The sequence below is a fragment of the Malania oleifera genome, chromosome 11, assembly GCF_029873635.1.
Source record: "Malania oleifera isolate guangnan ecotype guangnan chromosome 11, ASM2987363v1, whole genome shotgun sequence".
NCBI lineage: Eukaryota > Viridiplantae > Streptophyta > Magnoliopsida > Santalales > Ximeniaceae > Malania > Malania oleifera.
In genome coordinates, this window is record NC_080427.1 from 8,284,428 (window position 1) to 8,304,540 (window position 20,113).

General features: G+C 35.2%; 1 protein-coding gene and 1 long non-coding RNA gene across 2 annotated transcripts; both read right to left on the reverse strand.

The window, feature by feature from the left end:
- Nucleotides 1–277: 277 nt before the first annotated feature.
- On the reverse strand, nt 278–1,466 carry LOC131167393 (putative dehydration-responsive element-binding protein 2H). The gene is made up of 2 exons (XM_058126202.1): nt 1,450–1,466; nt 278–1,042 (listed from the first exon to the last, which is right to left on the reverse strand). The coding sequence occupies exons 1-2, from the start codon at nt 1,464–1,466 to the stop codon at nt 508–510; spliced, it is 552 nt and encodes a 183-aa protein (XP_057982185.1). The 3' UTR covers nt 278–507.
- Nucleotides 1,467–4,963: 3,497 nt separating this feature from the next.
- On the reverse strand, nt 4,964–5,899 carry LOC131167290 (uncharacterized). The gene is made up of 2 exons (XR_009140087.1): nt 5,720–5,899; nt 4,964–5,319 (listed from the first exon to the last, which is right to left on the reverse strand). It is a non-coding gene; the product is annotated as an uncharacterized LOC131167290 (long non-coding RNA).
- Nucleotides 5,900–20,113: the final 14,214 nt, after the last annotated feature.

Sequence of the window (20,113 nt, forward strand, 5' to 3'; positions counted from 1 at the left end):
TCACAGATAGAGATAGTGTAACTCATATTCAGCAAGGCATCTGAGAACTTTAATACAAGTTCAAAAACATACACTAAAAGTGGTTTGCACTATGAAACACATAGAGAACAGAAATCAATTGCATGCTTTGTAAAAGAATATTCAACTTGAAAAACAACTTTAAAAAAAACAAGCCGGGGGCATAATCCAAGAGACAACAACAACAAACAAACTAGAACAAACATGTCATTTTGACAAAAAGAATATCATAAATGTACAATTGCTCAAAGCTTCACTTTGCCCAAAAAAGAAAGAATAAAAGAAAGAAATCATTTCAGAAGTCTGGAAAAATTCAAAACAGGATGATCCGAGTCTGCATGGATGGTTATGTACTTGCCATTAGGATTATCTGAATGTACATGGAGGGTTGTTTACTTGCTTGCAAACTCAGACTTGACCATAGCTTGAAGATCTGCCAAAAAGCAGACTAGCATTCTGTCCACTCTGCATTCTGTCTCTCCAACTAATTTACACAAGATCTGGTAATATCAAATCAAGTGTTCCTGGCACATACAACATGTAGTCACAATCTTCTGGCCAGCTTGGTTTTAAGCAATCCAAACTATAATCCATGCATGGTGATGCTGATATATCTGACGAACAATCACTGCTTGGTGTAGGTGCTTCCTTCACTGAAGCATTATTTGAAAGATTCAGCCGGGCTACAGGACCATACATGGCCCTTGCAGCCTCGTCATACGCCATCGCAGCTTCGAGTGGTGTCGCGAATGTGCCAAGCCAGAGTCTTCTACCCCTGTTTGGCGCTCGAATCTCTGCGACCCACTTACCCCATCTCCTCTGCCTTACACCTCTGTAACTACAATGGGAGTTCTCCGGTCCACCCTTACCCCTCATGCATCCCTTTTTTGATCCTTTAGCAGGAACTCTGCGGACTGGCTTTCCCTCGTCATTAGAAGAATCAAATTCGTTGTTGTTCTCCTTCCACTCTGCAATTTTCTCAGCTACAGAAGATCCATCCCGTCTGGCCCGTGACCTCTTCTTCCTAGAGCACAAAAAATAATGACAACAAAAGACGGTAACTTATGACACAAAATAAATAGGAAAAAAGGGTATATAAGTATCCTTTTATCCCAGTATGTCCATGTCCATATGTGCTTTATTTTATGAATGTATGAGATGGTCTCATGCTATTTTATTGAACTTTTCTTTTGGCAGTTTCAGATTTCAAAAGCAACGAGTGATCAAAGACTACGGATCAAATACAAGAGCACATACCTGTATTATAAAGTGACATTTTTGTTGTCATTTTATTTTTTAGTTATTTATTAATTTTTTTAATTTTTAATTTACACGATTTTCTGATGCAATAAGTTTAATTTCTATAATTTTCTTTAGGGTTCGAAATTTTATTTTTTCCAGTTCCAATCTATCTGATAGTTAGAATTCCACCTGCCATGTTTCTCCATTGCTTACTCTATCAGAAGCTGAAATTCTTAAACTAAAGATGAAGTCTTTCCATGAGCAATTCTTTTCTCACATTAATGAAAGGCTTGACTCTGCAAAACGAGCATTGAATCAGGCTCAACTTCAAATCCTGAACTCAGACCCAGCTGCTATATCTAACTATCTGAGGCTGCCATCAAACAAAAAGCTTATCTAGGTGTCTGAGGCAATGAAGAAAATTTTTTGAAGCCAAATGCCTGGGTGTCATGGCTCCAAATAGGTGATCACAACAATAAATTCTTCTCTTCTTCTGTAAATAATAAAAGAGTTGACATGAATCAGAACCCAAAACAGTGAACAGATAAATCTTTTGAGGAATCAATAATGAGCTTCCAAAGTTCTATTCTAATCTGCTTGGCTCTCCTAATGACAAAATTCTGACCTGCAATCCTCTCTTTTAAACTCTCTTAAATTTATCCTAGGCAAATCACTTCATCAAGAGGAGAGTGAAAAGCTTCCTCCTCCACACATGAGAAGGTTCCTGGCCCTGATGGTTTTAGTGCCAAATTTTATGAGTTGCTGGTACATCATTTATCTGTTGAAGCGGCTACTGTCCTATCTTTCTTCAATGACACAAAGCTTTGCAAGCAGGCAAATCCTACTCTTTTAACCCTTTTCTTACAATTAAAAACCCTGTTTATCCTTCTGATTTCAGGCCTATATCTTCTGCATTATTCTGTACAAGTGGATTAGTAAGATCATGGCCAACAGACTCCACATTAATGAAAGGCTTGACTCTGCAAAACGAGCATTGAATCAGGCTCAACTTCAGATCCTGAACTCAAACCCAACCGCTACATCTGACCATCTGAGGCTGCCATCAAACAAAAAGCTTATCTAGATGTCTGAGGCAATGAAGAAAATTTTTGGGTGTCATGGCTCCAAGTAGGTGATCACAACAATTAATTCTTCTCTTCTTCTGTAAATAATAAAAGAGTTGACATGAATCAGAACCCAAAACAGTGAACAGATAAATCTTTTGAGGAAATCATTAATGAGCTTCCGAAGTTCTATTCTGATCTGCTTGGCTCTCCTAATGACAAAATTCTGACCTGCAATCCTCTCTTTTAAACTCACTTAAATTTATCCTAGGCAAATCACTTCATAAAGAGGAGAGTAAAAAGCTTCCTCCTCACATGAGAAGGTTCCTGGCCCTGACGGTTTTAGTGCCAAATTTTATGAGTGCTGGTACATCATTTATCTGTTGAAGTGGCTACTGTCCTATCTTTCTTCAATGACTCAAAGCTTTGCAAGCAGGCAGATCCTACTCTTTTAACCCTTTTCTTACAATTAAAAACCCTGTTTATCCTTCTGATTTCAGGCCTATATCTTCTGCATTATTCTGTACAAGTGGATTAGTAAGATCATGGCCAACAGACTCCACATTAATGAAAGGCTTGACTCTGCAAAACGAGCATTGAATCAGGCTCAACTTCAGATCCTGAACTCAAACCCAACTGCTATATCTGACCATCTGAGGCTGCCATCAAACAAAAAGCTTATCTAGATGTCTGAGGCAATGAAGAAAATTTTTGGGCATCATGGCTCCAAATAGGTGATCACAACAATAAATTCTTCTCTTCTTCTGTAAATAATAAAAGAGTTGACATGAATCAGAACCCAAAACAGTGAACAGAAATCTTTTAGGAAATCAATAATGAGCTTCCGAAGTTCTATTCTAATCTGCTTGGCTCTCCTAACGACAAATTTCTGACCTGCAATCCTCTCTTTTAAACTCACTTAAATTTATCCTAGGCAAATCACTTCATAAAGAGGAGAGTGAAAAGCTTCCTCCTCCTCACATGAGAAGGTTCCTGGCCCTGACGGTTTTAGTGCCAAATTTTATGAGTTGCTGGTACATCATTTATCTGATGAAGCGGCTACTGTCCTATCTTTCTTCAATGACTCAAAGCTTTGCAAGCAGGCAAATCCTACTCTTTTAACCCTGTTTATCCTTCTCATTTCAGGCCTATATCTTCTGCATTATTTTGTACAAGTTGATTAGCAAGATCATGGCCAACAGACACCACATTAATGAAAGGCTTGACTCTGCAAAACGAGCATTGAATCAGGCTCAACTTCAGATCCTGAACTCAAACCCAACTGCTATATCAGACTATCTGAGGCTGCCATCAAACAAAAAGCTTGTCTAGATGAAGCGGCTACTGTCCTATCTTTCTGCCATCAAACAAAAAGCTTGTCTAGATGAAGCGGCTACTGTCCTATCTTTCTTCAATGACTCAAAGCTTTGCAAGCAGGCAAATCCAACTCTTTTAACCCTTTTCTTACAATAAAAAACCCTGTTTATCCTTCTGATTTCAGGCCTATATCTTCTGCATTATTCTGTACAAGTGTATTAGTAAGATCATGGCCAACAGACTCCACAGTTGCTCCAGTTCTTTTGTTAGCCCCAGCTACAAATGAGTCGAGCCGCTCGTGAGCGAGCTAATTGGTGCTCAACTTGATAATGGCTCGCTCCAACTCATCTATTACGTCAAACAAGCCGAGCATGAGCTCAGGTTTTGAGCTCATCAATTGAAAGAGTCGAGCTCGAAGTTATTCGTATTCGACTTGTTAGGCTCACGAGCCAATTCATTTAACAGCTTGCGAACTGGCTTGTATATCAATTCGTTAACAACTCATGAACAAACTTGATATTAAGTTCATAAACTAGCACGATATTAGGCTTGTGAACAAACTCAATATTAATCACATTAAATTTGATTTTAAATTTGTTTACTTTAAAATATATATATTTCTCATATTATAATCATTAATTATCAATAAATTTAATTAGCTGAATGGCTTTGCTCATTTATTAGTTTGGAACGAGCTTTAGTTAAGTCAAGTAACATCAATAAATTTATTAGTTAAATTTATTAATAAATTTATTAATTATCAATAAATATTCTTTGAAACAGAAAATGATATGCTCGAGCTGGAGATGGTTGAGTATTGCTGATAGAGCTCAAGCTTGGCTCATTTATATGTAAAATGAACTTTAGTCGAATCAAGCTCAAGTTATATATGCTAAACGAGTTAAACTCGAACAGAAAACTTTACGCTCGAGCTGACCTTCAGCTCAACTCAAAATTGCTTATAAACAAATGAGTTAAGCTCAAGCTCAAGCTCGCCACAGCTCGGCTCGTAGCAACCGTACTGATAAGATTCTGGTTGTTGAGTGAGAGGGAATAAAAGCAATATTTTAAAGAACATAAATGGAGGGAAAGCAATAAGTTTAATTTCTACATGCATGTTTTTATTATTAAACTTTGGCTGCATTTTCTTCCCTTTTCTTCCTTTTCCTTCCTTCCAAAACAGATAAGGTTTGATATTTGAGTTTTTAAATTTACGAACAATTAAAGATATCAAAAACACGTATTTTTAGGAGAAATCAAAAGTAGCGTTGTAAAGTAGATAGAACAAAGAGAACCAAAGTAGAACAAAAGAGAAGCTCACGGGAGCAAAGAGACAAATTTTACTGTGAACGGAATATGATGTGGTACAAATAAAGATTGACTTCTCTCAAAACTCTAAAACCTAAACCCCAATACACCCAGTCTCTCACTCATTTGAAGAAGTGGCTCATCAGAGAACCATACAAATAAAGTATACAATTATCATTCAAATAAATTCAGTTACAGGTAGAGATCCATCCCGCCCGGATGCTAATTTCTTCTTCCTGGCGTGGTTAAAGAATTGGGAAGCCATGTTAGAATTTGTATATACTGTAGTTACCCATCTTCAAAATCTCGCTCCAGTGTTTCAAGGGGTGAGATCATAAGGTAACTATCCCTTTGTCAACATATAACACTTCTGCAGAAAAAGAATCAAAGTTCTTCATCCTTCATTAAATTCAACCAGGATATAACAATTCTAAACAAAGACCGTTGACGATCAAGTCGGAAAAAATCCATTGTTGTTACACACGAACACACGCAAGAAAAAACCCTAGACGATCCGAAACAAAAAGGTAGGGAGAAAAAAACACAACTACAGAAGCAACGGCACCGGGCTAAGAGGGTTTAGACTGCTTAGTTTATCATCCAAAATAAAATAATCACGCGTTCGTAGTCAAGTCATCAAGATTAAACTGAAAAGGAACTACAGAAGAAATCAATATTAAACCCGAACCGAAATCAGATTTACAATATTAAATCCAAAATAAACACAGAGAGTAAAATCAAAAACAAAAGGTGAAAAGAAATCATACAACCTCTCGATTATATTCCCTGGCGTCGGCGACATGGAAGACACAGAAATTCTGATCACAGTCTGTGCTAGGTTTCGTCTGTTCGCAGCTTCTTCACCTTCGAACCAGGAAAATTATCAAAACCAAACGAGATCTGAGAGTTCTTGCTCTGCTCCCATGGCCATACAGAAGAGTAAACAGACCAGTGGGATATTTATAGCCTTTTTCCAGACATATGTCCGCGCGTCCGAATATATGTGACGTGGCGCTTCATAGTCCGTAGGATTGGACAAGTAGCACGGGAAGCTTCCCCAGCCCCACGATCCCCGCCCATCGCCCAAGAATTGCCGTTGAGGGTCTAGCTTTTTGACTTTTCAAAGGAAATTTAAATTTCCCGAGGCGCGCCTTTGGGACAGTTGGCCCGAATACAGTTGGCTGGGAGAGAAAGAAAGACAATTTCTTTTGTTGGGAGAATCACGCAAAAAAAAAAAATATATATATATATATATATATATTTAAATTTATTAATTATTTAATTGATAAAGAATATCTCATAAATTTAAAAGGAATAAATTTTCAAAAAAACTATTTTTATTTTTAAATATATATATATATATATATATATATTATGGAAATCCTCTTTCTTTTTTTTAGCCTTTCAAATTTAGATAATAAATTGAAAATTTTACAAAGTAGATGATTTTAACATATGAAATAATTAGCATTAAAAATATAATAAAAAATAAATTTAGTTATATTGTCACTAGTTATTATTCCATTATGTGACTCAGTTAAATGTCAAATAATACATTTAATGAGGGCTTTTTATTGACTTGATCTACTCAATTTCTTCAACTATTTAAAAAAAATAAATAAATAGTAAGAGAGAAGTCTAATCATTTTACTAATAGAGAAGTGTGACCCTTCTCATTTTACTCTCATATGTAATAACCCGGAATTCGTCGACGAAGCCACACCTCGTCGACGAGAAGATACCGAGAAGGGTTTTAAATAGTCTGAAATTCGTCGACGAGGAACAAGGGTTCGTCAACGAAATTCGTTAAGGACTCATTAACGAGATGACGTGTCTCGTCGACGAATCCGAACCTATAAGTACTTCTAAAAACTAGATTTTGACAGAATTTATAGCGCAGAAATCTTCTTTTCTTCTCTCTATGCCCTTCTCCCCTTCTCTCTTTAAAAGGAATAAATTTTCAAAAATAAAAAATAAAAAATATATATATTTATGAAAATCTTCTTTTTTTTAAAAAAAAAAAAAAAATCGGGTTCGAAGTGCAGAACTAACTATATGTTAAAAAAAATGAAAAAAAAAAAATTAGAGATCCATGGCTGATGTGACCCGGCCATGCAAGGTGTGTGTGTGTGGGCGGGCTCGCGTGGGAGATCCCTGGGGGGGGCAGTGGAAATTGCAAGAAGAAAAAGGTTTTGATGGTAATTTTGAAAAATTAAATATTGTGGGCTTTAGAGGCTGTGTGCAACACTCTTGAGAGGCTTCTCCAATTCCTCCTTCTCTCCAAACACACACCGCTTGTTATCTCTCTCTCTCTCTCCTTATTTTTTTATTTGAATCTTAAACAATTGTTGGATCTATTTTTATCATAAAAAATTAGTTTGATTCTCTTGTTATTTAAATATTGTTAATTAGTTTTTAAATTGAATCTTTCTCTCTCTTCTACTCCCTTTCTTTAGTTTATTTGTTTAATAAAATGTTATTGTTGGAATTTTATTTTAGTTTAAAATATTTAGTTTAGATTGTTTTTTCTTAAGTCTTGTGTTCAATATTTAATATTTGTTGGGGTCATTATTCAGTTTGTTTTTCTTATTTGGAGATTTTGTTAGCATTTAAATATTTTCTTTGGGTATTTTTACTATTAAAGTTAGTGTTTTTATTTAGTTAGAGTTTATTTTTTATTTGGGTTTTTGTTTAGAGTTAGTATTTTTATTTAATAGAATGATTGTAGGATTTGTTTCTTTCATTATTCTAGCACTGAATCTGACATTTATTTACTTATTTTTATACATGATAAATTTCTAGTAAGGATTTATGTTGCTTTAAGTTTCGTTGCAAAAATCCCAAAAATCCCAAGAACTGAATCTGAACTGTATTCAATAAACTTTTTATTTTTTATTTTTTTTTGAATTACACAAAATTTAGAATTAAACTGCATTTCTTAAGGAGACGATCTAACACTTGAGCTAATTATTATACGACTGAACTCCTATACTTGGAATAGCTTCCAAACAGCTTATTTTTAAAGTGAGTCAATGTGCAAGAAAAATCAAGTCTACTTTGAAAATTTACAAAATTTGAATAGATAACCTTTTAATTATAACAACATTTGAAAGGATACACCAAAGATTTTGCATACTTTTGATGTAGGAGCTTATATGCTGATTAAATGTGCTTGTAAATTAATATAGAATAGTTTTTATACTTTATACGTGTTGATTAGAAGTAGAAGGAGTGCTTAAAAATAGAAATATTTTATAATACAAACATATGTTGATGAGAAATAGGAAAATGCATATTAATTATGGTATGCATTAATAATGGCAGAAATATTTTTTAATATTATTAACTAATAATAAATTTAGTTTGTAGTCTAAATTTTCTCACTTTTCCATGTCTATGTAAATTAAGTGTAAGACAATCAAACTCTTATTCATATCCAATTTGTTTTAGGATGAAAATTATGGAATGATGTTCACTATAGTCTTAAAGTTCTTGGCATCAATGGTAGATGGTTCTTTGCTTTTTGGATATTTTAGTGGCAAGGATTCCTGTTTAAAGTTGAATGATGATAAGAGCATCCTTGTTTGTGACAAATTAGTGAAGAGCATGTCCACCGCAAAATTAACACTTCCATTGTTCACATTATAATATGGAAGTATGTTAGCCTTGCTATCGACATTATCGTGATATTTTTTGTTCTCTAAAGACAAGGTTTATAGTAATTTCATATGTCCTCTTATAATTGCTTAAATCTTTTTTTTTTTTACTTATTCTAAAATGAAATTTTGTGGGGGAGGGGAGTTTAAGATGAGAAGATTAGTACTTGGAAAATTTGCATCTTAATATACGTTAAGTTGCTTGATTTTAATTTTTTGAGTGTATGACATAAATATTCCAATTTTATAAAGTTCAAACCTATGTTATAAAATTGTATTGAGATGTCCTAATTTTTTCACACACAACTGGTCCCAAGTTCAGCTAAAAGAGGAGAGTTGTGTTAGGTAGCTGACAGTTAGCGTAAAATTTATCGAATTACTATAATATGAATCTGTTGACTTTTTGAGTCTGATCCCTATTTTGATGCTAACAAAGCACATGTCTCTTATGTTGTATTTAGCATGTGAACAGGTTCATTAATTTCACACACACATAAGGAAATGACGATGGAAGCTTACAGAACTTAAAGACTATACAATCAAACGCATTCTATGAAGACAGAAGAGCAAAAAGATGAAGAAGATGTTTATTTTATGTAATTGCATTTAATTTTTTATATCTTCGGTCGACTGACACCAAATTTTTTCGGTGACCTTAAATGACCTAACTGACCTTAGGACCTTTCATACAACATGAAAATATGCTTTATCTTCTTAAATTTAATCATCATATGAATAGGGTTAATATACATAGGGAACAGAACCGAAATGCACTTAAAATGCATGTTCGGTCGACCGTACTCTCAAGTATAATTTCACCCGGTCGACCAAACCAGGACCGGGTCAACAGTTTGACCACAGCCTGATCGACCGAGCCCGGCTTAGTATATTTCACCCGGTCGATCGAACTCCCTAGGAAGTCAACATATATATATATATATATATATATATGTGTGTGTGTGTGTGTGTGTGTGTGTGTATAAAATGTGGCAAAAATATAGAAACAAGGATAACTTTGAAAAGTATAAAAAGGCAAGAAAAGATGCAAAAAATGCCATTAGTGAACCAAATAAAAAAAATGGTGAAATAGTGAGGATGATATTGTCTTGATTAAGGGCAAAGACATTAAAGAAAAATGGCGAAATTACTTTAGTAAATTGTTTAATGAAAACCAAATAAAAGGCTTAAACTTAGAATTGTCAAACGATGAAAAGATTAAAAATATGAAATTTATTTGCAAAATTAAAGTTAACGAAGTTAAGTTTGCACTAAAAGGATGAAAAATGGGAAAGTTATGGGACTAGATAACATCCCAATTAAAGTTTGGAAATACTTAGGTGATAATGGAATTATATGGTTAGCTAATTTATTTAATACAATTATAAAAATTAAGAAAATTCCACATGAATGGAGGAAAAGCTCTTTAATACCGATATACAAAAATAAAGAAGACATTCAAAATTGTAATAACTATCATGGAATTAAACTTATGAGTTATACGATGAAATTATGGGAAAGGGTAGTTGAACAAAGATTAGAACTAGAAATGAAGGTATCAATAAATCAATTTGGTTTTATGTCTGGGAGATCTACCAAAGAAATTATATATATTTTAAGAAGATTAATGGAAAATTTTAGGGAAAAGAAGAGGGACTTGCATATGATATTTATTGACCTTGAGAAAGCATATGATGTGATACCTAGGAAAGTTCTAAGGTGGGTTTTAGAAAAAAAAAGGGTGTGTGTAGTAGGTGACTCACTCTAAAAATAAGCAATTTGAAAGCTATCTCAAGTATAGGAGTTTACTCGTGTAATAATTAGCCCAAGGGTCAGATTGTCTCCTCAGGGAATGTAGTTTAATTCAAAATTTTGAGTAAAAAGGTTACTGAACATAGTTCACATTCAGTTTCCTAAGATTTTTGAGATTTTGTGACGAAATTAAAACAATGTGAAATTTAATTTATGAACCTAACACGCACTAAATTAATGACAAGAAACAAGACATGCACAATGAAATAGACGATGAAAAAATTAAATACCAAACACAATCCAACGTTTAATCATTTAGGTAAGAAATAAATCTCACGTTTGAAACTTCGGACAAAAAGCCTAAAGATGATAATTTTACTATGTAACTGAAGCATTCAACCTTAAACATCTTTAATGAACCACTAATGCAACCAAAACTAAATTTTTAATACAATCAAGAACTCAACAAAACAAAAATTAAAAACTGAACTTTAATAATGACCAAAGATAAATTAAAAATTCTAAGACTTAAATTAAAACACAACTCAAATAGGCAAGATTTACTTAAACAATTATTTAAAAGAAAAGAGAGAATGAGAGAGAGAGAGAGAAGAGAGACAAGTCCAACAATGACTAAAAAAATTGAACTTTAACAATATAATTAACCCAACAAGTATTCAAAGTCCAATAAACCTTAAGTAAAACAAAACTAAACTGACAATGACAAGAACTTAAAGAGTTTTTCAAATTCCAAAAAGAGAAGAGAGAGAGAGAGAGAGAGAGAGAGAGAGAGAGAGAGAGAGAGAGAGAGAAGAGAGAGAAGTCCAACAATGACTAAAAAAATTGAACTTTAACAATATAATTAACCCAACAAGTATTCAAAGTCCAATAAACCTTAAGTAAAACAAAACTAAACTGACAATGACAAGAACTTAAAAAGTATTTAAAATTCCAAAAAGAGAAGAGAGAGAGAGAGAGAGAGAGAGAGAGAGAGAGAGAGAGAGAGAGAGAGAGGCTGCAGGCCATAAGGGAGAGGAGTTGCAAAGAGTGGGTAGGTCGGAGCTGCTTTGTGGCTAGAGTTGGTACAGGGCGAAGGTAGTCGATTGGAGTTGTGGTGGCTACCAGAGAAGAATAGTGACAGAGAGACCCGAGAGCTGAGAGAGACGAGAGCTGAGAGAGGAGAGTCAAGAGCTGAGACAATGCTAGAGACGAACACCAAAGAAGACGAGATAGAGACACAAGAGAGAGACCTGCTGCTACCGCCTTCCCCAAAAGCTACTGTGGCGCTAAAAAAAACAGAAGAAGAAGACCCCTAAAAAAAAAAACTTTTAAAACCCCCTACCCAGCAACCCTAAAGTTGCCCCCCTTTTTATTAAAGTCCCGCGCATGCCCTTCACGCATGCTTCACGTGGGTTTGCTGCATGGGTGGGTCACATCAACCCACTAAGCCTCTCCTCTTTTTTTTTTCTTCTTTCGTTGAAGCCCTCCAGGCCTCTTCATGCTCATGGGCTTGCTTCACACATGGCTTCACGTGTATGAAGCCTATCCGCTACCACTCACACATGCACACGACCACTATATATTTATATTTTTTTTCTTTTGCATGGCTTCAATTTTCTTGCATTCAAGTGCATGGATTCTTCACGACTTCCTTTCACACACACACATGGCCACTCAGACATGAATTTGATCACGCGGCCTCATTCAAGTTGCACGCATGCCTCTTCACTTCATGCATGTTCTTACATGCATGGTTCATCCACGTACACAGCCCATTGCAGCGGTTTCTCATTTGCATTGCATGACACGGGTTCATGTGCACGGAGCCCACATACATTTTAATTTTGATTTTAATTTTCAAAAATTATCCTGCAAAAATTAAAAACCAAAAATCCGTAAATTATTGAATAAAACCCAAATATTATAAATTGAGCTCAATGTTAAAATATAGGACATAATCAGGCATTTAATTAACATTATAGTCTTTAATGCATGAATTTAAACGCCTAATTACGCAACCTTGATGCGTAATCACCCCCCCAACTAACGTTTTGCTAGTCTCTAACAAATAACGTGAATGCAATCTAGGGCGATACCCACAAACACCAATTTTAGTGAATATTAAATGAATGCACATGCAACACAAATATACCATTTCCTATACAGGTTTATCACCGAATTACACACCAGCTCATTCATACATAATTCATGCAACTCCGAAGCAAGTCACTCATGTAAGTTTCATCATTGTATAACCATTAAGAATATTATTTTCACATAGATTCAACCAGCAACTACAATTCAGAGTTAATGTAACCATATAAATTCGAGTATAAATAGGCAAAATGTCGAAGCATATGCAATGTATATGACTCATTACACCCAGAATACTAGTGGTCACCTACAAAATAGTCGTTTTGACTCGGGCTAGCTAGTACACCCTCCAAAACACTCAAAAAGGATGGGTTCACTCGTCATATGTGAGGAGAAGTGTCATGATTAAACATCCCACATATTGCAAGGAACAAGCTCTAAATGTATGAAGTAGACTAGTTTGAAAAGGATCCAACCTATTTGTGAGGTGCCAGGTCCTTCACCTTAACATCTCTCACCTACTCACTATATCCAACAAGACCACCCTAGATCAACATATTCACAAACCAGACATGAATAATTCTAAGGCATTAAGAAGTTGAAGAGTCTTCATATGTGGAGAACATGTGTCGTGTCCTTGACTTTTTATTCTTTTTATTGTAGTTGTGTGGAGCAGGTATTAAAAACTCAAAAGAACGATAAATGGTTCAACAGTATCTCATAAGGTGTCAAAGTCGCCATAGACACTCTCTTAGTGCTCACAAGGAACCCTAAGTGCTACAAGTTACGTGAACGTGTATTTTCAGCCTCATGAGATACCATGTAAATACAAGAGTTTATATAGACAGATTAACACAATTGAACTACTAGCTATATAATACAACCTAGGGTCTTTTTATGCAATTCCAAATATGCCAATAAATATATTTAAATCATGCGCATCATTCACACCATAACATGCATGTGCGGTAACTATAAAATGCAGAAATATAAACAAGGCACACGATATATTATCGGGGTTTGGCAAACTATGCCTATGTCTCCGCCTCTAACTCAGAAGCCCGAGGTTTCTACTAAAGGCTCACTTAACGGGTGGAGCCGTACCGATTACAACTAGGTCAATTCAAGGGGCTGACCTAAACCAAAACGCCTTAATAGGATGGTGCACCTAGCTTTCCTAACCAGGTCTAAGCCAATCCGGGACTATTTACCAGGGCTAGTCTCCCTCTTTTGACCCGTGCCTGGAATACAACATATTTGTTCACAATGAAATGGTACAGTGATATGCTTTCATGTAAAGCATATGTGTACCAAATCTACGCAATCACATACACCACCAAATGATATAATAAAGTAAGCTCAATGTGGTTTTAGATGTCTACTCTCAAATATATATTTGCAATTGATGTAATTAGTGCGTGAGAGTGCAAATAATATGATCTTTGTATCACAAAATATGTTCAATCTAAATGCTCAAACAAAGATATCAACAATACTTCAGATATCTCAACGAGTAGATTTTCTCAATGTGTAAAGCTCAAGAAATATATATATATATATATATATATTTGGTTTGCAAAAAGGGTTTAATCTTTGTATTCAACAAATGATATAACTCAATGAATATTGCAACAAAAATTTTCACCACATAAACAAATATCTCTTCAAAGATTTCTTAAGATAAAACACACTAGATATTTGAAAACGATTTGAAGGGATTTTTGCAATCAAAATCAAATAAGAACTTCTCAAGATACTGTAATGACAATGCAATACTCATAAGGTCAAGTGAAGTCTTCTTAGGATAGACTTATCAATGAAGTCCCCTAAGAGCACTTGAGGTTTTGCTCTCAAATAAAATAATGTCAAACAAGCATAATCTTGAGAGAACAAACCTTATAGAACAACAACACTAAAATCACACTTACAAAGATATTTGAGTAATAAGATCTGGAAAGAATAAGTGTTGGAGGCTCAAAAATGAGTATTATAGATTTTGGAGTTTTAAAGAATTTCTCCTAACCAAGATTTCTAATCCTTTACTAATTATTCGAAATGAGGGGGGTATATATAGACTTCCCCCCTAATTATAATCGTTAAGGACACAAATGGAATTATTATAAAAGTTTTAATATTATTTAATTAAATTAACCCTGTTAAAAAAATGTTAATCGCGGTAAATTTTTAGGGCAACCCGAGAGCACCGGTCGACCGAGACGAGTTCGGTTGACCGAGTTGCTTGAAGTTCGGTCGACCAGGCATTAAATGAACTATAAGTTCAATCAACCGGACTTGTAAGTCCTAGGGAAAATTTTCCCTTTTTGCACGGTTCGGTTGATCGGAAATATTTTGAACTATCTCGGTCGGTCGACCAGACTGTTGACTTTCCACACGCGGGAACTCAGTCGATCAGGGTATTGATATGTAATTTATACTGGGTCGACCAAAAGGTCAATTAAGTTGACTCCTAGGGAGTTCGGTCGACCGGGTTCAAATGAACTAAGTGAGTTCGGTCGACTGGACTGTGGTCAACCTATTGACCTGGTCCTAGTTTGGTCAACCGGGGGCATTTTGTACATAGGAGTACGGTCGACCGAACATGTAATTTTCATACATTTCAGTTCTTTTCAATTTGTGCAAACATCCTAATTAAATGACCAAACATATAAATTCATGAGTGTGTGTCCTAGGATCATTTCTAGTTCCTTTTTAGTTAAGAGCTTACTCATCACATCATGTAAGTGATGCATGCAATTATTACAAGTCAAGCCCTATTTACTATTACAGACCCTTTAGATAATAATAAAATGAAATACAACATATGTATTGGGTCTTCAACTTCAATCTTTCTTTGTTCTATCATTATGATCTGCCAATTAGAATACTTGCACATAACCTCAAATACCCATCAAATAGAACAGGTACTTGTCATTATCAAAACCGGGCGTGACCAATAAGGTCAACAATCGGGTAAATACGTAATAAAACAAAGATAAAAAAGGTAAATGAGGATCTAAAATCATGCATTTTAGGGACTCATTAGGTATCACTCATACATGAATCCAAGCTTTTGATCTTTATTGAAAAACCTTTTCAAGCACTTTGCAAATTCTTTGTTCATCTTTCAAGTGTTTACCTTCTAGTTATTCCTTTAGCTTTGTAGACACCCTAATTTTTACCAAGTCAATTCAAATTTTAAAACAGGGGTCCTGGAACAAATTTTGAAGGTAGGGGTTGCTCATCATTAACTATCATCATTAAATGTTTGTGCCTAAGTTCTCGTGGATGAGATCACAATTGAACCATGCCCCTAAGTTTCCCTAACTTGATTTTTCAAAATCACTTTAAGTAAGGCTATAAATTTTTGAACTCGTTGCATTGGAAAAATTGATTGATCGAATTCTTAATTCATATCATGCTCCTAGATGTCTGTTGCTTCAAAATCAAATGCTAAAGTTTAATTAGGGGAAAGTCATTTGTGTGGGCAAAATTTGCAGATTAATTGAAAATCGTTCAAGCCCTGTGGGTTTCCATACGTAAATATGTAATAGCCTGGACATGCATTGAAATAACATGTTTTATTGAAGAGAGGGCACTTGCCCTGGATATGGGATATAGGGAGATTCTACAAAATACTACACTACATAAGGAGTTGCACATAAATATAGTACAACCCAGGAAAGGGAAATGCAAAGTATAGCAGAAATACATACAGAAAAATTTTGCAAATAACAAAAGCAAATACAGGGAGTTACAAAATACAAGATAATACAAATGACATACAAGAAAATATAAAAAATAGAAACATAAGCAAAGTCCTCAACAACAGCTCGCAACATATTCCAAGGCCCCTACTAACCTGAAATCGAAGAAGCAACAAAGTCAATTTGTTAACTGAAATTCAAAAATAAAATCAAATGCAAAGTAAAATTTCATGTGCGCAAGGAAGAGAATGACAGTTGTTAAGATTATTCCCTGCCAGGATTTTTGTTATAATAACATTATGTTAGAGGGGAGCCTATGAGAATCACTTGCCTGCACAGTGCAAAGTGAGGGGAAAACATTAGAGGAAAGCTCTACACAAAAAATAAAAATAAAAATTGAGAGAGCATTAGGGGAAAGCTTTGTAAAAATTGAGATAGAATTAGAGAAAGCTCTACAAAATTGAGAGCATTAGAGAAAGCTCTGCTTTCCTTATTCCAATTTAATGCTAAACTGTGCTAGACTGTACGAAATTGTGAATGCAGGTACTCATGTCCAAGCTTTAGGTTCAGAATTGAACCTGAGCTGACCACTAGCTTAACCGCCCCCCCCCCCCCACCCAAGGGCGCTGAAACTTGAACTTGAACTTGCCCACTTGACTTGAACCAAGATTTGAACACCCCCAAACCAACTCCCCAAAACTTGAACCAAATCCCCTATGAACCAACCTCAATCTGAACCGAACTCCAACCTCAATCTAAACCAAACTCGAGCCTCAACCCAAACCGGACCCTTAGACTGAAGCCCAATCTTCCTTCTAAATCACCCGAGACCCAGGCCCACATTTCATTTCCAAAAACCCTAGGCCCAATTTAATTTTAAAACCACAGGTCCGTTTAAAAAAAAAAAACCCTAGGCTCGTTTCAAAATTAACCCAACGCTCGTTTTAAAAAAACTAATAACCTTTGACCTGTTTCAAAATTAAACTAAGGCCTATTTTAGAAAATTAACCTTGAGCCCATTAAAAAAAATAACCCAAGGCTCGTTTTAGAAAATTAACCCTGAGCCCATTTTTAAAAAATAACCCAAGGCCCGTATTAGAAAATTAACCCTGGGCCCATTTCAAGTTAACCAAAGGCCCATTTAAAAAATTAACCCTCGACCTGTTTTAAAAAAATTAATCCTAGGTCTGTTTCAAAATTAACTTAAGGTCCGTTCAAAAAATTAACCCTGGGCCCATTTTAAAAAAATTTGACCTTGGGCCCATTTCAAAATTAATCCAAAGCCCATTAAAAAAAAATAACCCATGCTTGTTTCAAAATTAACCCAAGGCCCATTTCTTTTTTTTTTTTAAAAAAAAACAACCACTAGGCACAAATTGAAAGCAACCGGCGGCCCAAACATGTCAAAAAACACTCAGTTTTACATTGAGTTAACACAACCTAGGGGTTTGACTCGAGTGAGTCAACCCTAGCATGATCCACTGGGTTAAGACGAGGTAACTTGTCTTCAACCCCACCTTGAAACGAAATCCTAACCCTAATATGAAACCTCAATAACAACAATATTCATATCATCAATATAAATTTTCAGACCACACACACACATCAAACTTCAAACAAAAATCTAAAAAAAGTAAAAAAAAAGGGAGGGAAAGAACACTTATCCTTTTTCTTTGCTTTCGACCTGATCAGACCTCTCCTAGGTCTTGGGATCAAACTTCAAATTGAAACCCTAAGGTTTCAGGGATCGCAGAGAGTAAAGGGCTTCATGGGTTTAAGAGCAATTGAAGAAGGATCCTAAGAGAGAGAGGAGAGATTAAGAGAGTTCCAGGATTGAGATCTAGGGTTTTCGGTGGGATTTTTTTGGCGAGAGGAATTTGAGAAGAGATGCTTGAAATAGAAAAAGAGAGGTAAGGAATTAAGGCTTCAAGGATGGAAGATCTGAATCTGGGCTCAGATCGTTTGAGGGAGGAGAGTAGCAGGTTAAGGAGATGGAGAAACTGAGGGTTTCGAGAGAAAAGAAGAAGTTGTAGAAGATTAGGGTTTCGGGGGTTTCAGAGGAGAGCTAAAAGAAAAGAGATGAACGAGGGAAAGGGGGAAGCTTCGAATGAAGACTAGGGTTTTCGGATCTCAGAGAAAGGGGAGAGGAGTGAGAGGAGAGGATGAGTTTCAGATGGTATCTAAGAAGAGGTGGAAGAAGATTCTGGGTTTTGGATTTGAGTTTTCTCAGAAGAGAGAAGGTAAATGGGAGAGAGAGAGAGATGAAAAATTTTGTTTTTTGCATATCTGCCCTTTAGAACCATAGCAAGATGACATGTGGAGCAACATTTTCTGTTCATAAAAGTGGCTACTCAGCCAGATATTGGCCGTAGGCACTATGTTTCTTCATAATGGACATGATAAGGCCACATCATCAACTCACTCCTTACCACTTGATGACCATGCAATCTGTGTTATATTGCGACGGTCATGATCAAGCCGAGACGACAATCTAGGTCGCTTCCTATTCCACCACTTAGCCAATGACACGTGGTTTATTCACGTCCACACACGCATAGCATCACAAGGCTCTACCTGAGCCGTTCAATTGCTACTTCCTCAAGAATACACGGTGTTGACTCTATAAGTCCAATCCAGTTTTGATAATGACAAATCACTTGGTATTTGATTTGTGCATTGAGATTGTGAACAAGAACAATATTTAGCATGCACGGAAAGATAATAAGTCATGAAAGTCATAGAGATTAAAGCATAGACAACTTAGCACAATCCATGGAATTAAAAGAGTTGAAGAATGAAGATGCAAACGGCAAGTTCAAGATCAATATGGGAATGAGTATTTAGAACTAAATGTACTCATATCTTTCATATGATTTAATTTGAGGCTCAAATTATACCCTAAATTGACTTTAGGACTCATGCATCTCATGAACATCATTAGGGGATATTCATGGACTTAAGAGATATTTTTAAAACCCTAGAAAATGTTTTATAAAAGAGCCAAGAAAGAGAGCAAAATAGAATTTTCAAATTAAAAGGAGAAAATCTAGGAATTGGTTAGTTCAGAAGACTGAACTCCACGTTCAGTCATCTGAAGATTGAACTTCAGAAGACAAAAGTTAAGTTCAGTCGTCTGAAAAATTTCTTCAGAAGACCGAAGATTAAGTTCAGTCATCTGAAAAATTTATGGTGAAACATAGGACCTGACTGAAGCACCTCAGAAGACTAAACTCAGACTTTAGTCATCTGAACCCAACACTTTAGAAGACTGAACCCCAACTTCAGTCGTCTCACCCTATGTCTAGGTTAATTTTTCGAAGCTTTAAGGAACTTCAGCCGTCTGAACTTTAACCCTCAGTCGTCTAAACCTATGGGAAAGTTTAAAAATTTATTTTAATAAGAGAACACGCCAGTTAATGTTTGATCCAATGGTTAAGATTCATTCTAAGGGCAAGGTACCTATATAATCAACAAAGTTCTTACGTCAAATCTGAGCTAAGGCTATCTTGATTTTCAAAATACAATCTAGTAAGCATTGTGCACTCATTTTGGTATTGAGGTTTGGTAAATCGATCTGCATGTTAATAATTATTCTCATAGAGTTTTTCATCTAAACTGATTTGCATGGTGATATATATTTTTCAAAGAACTTTTCATCTCAAAATTCATTATTGAATATTAGCTGAGTGATTGATCTAGAGTGTGATTACTTATAGATTATTTAGATAAGATCACTACTTAAGAAAAGTTTTCGCCATTAATAAAACGGTTTTGATTCAAGTGTGTATTCAGTTAAAAGGCTCTATATTTTAGATATCTTAAAACCTTTTCACTAAATATCCTTAGTGTTCATAACTATATATTTATTGAGGGATATTTTCTAGAAAACATTATATTCAATTTTTGATATTTGGAAATCATATTATATATATACATATACATATATATATATATATATATA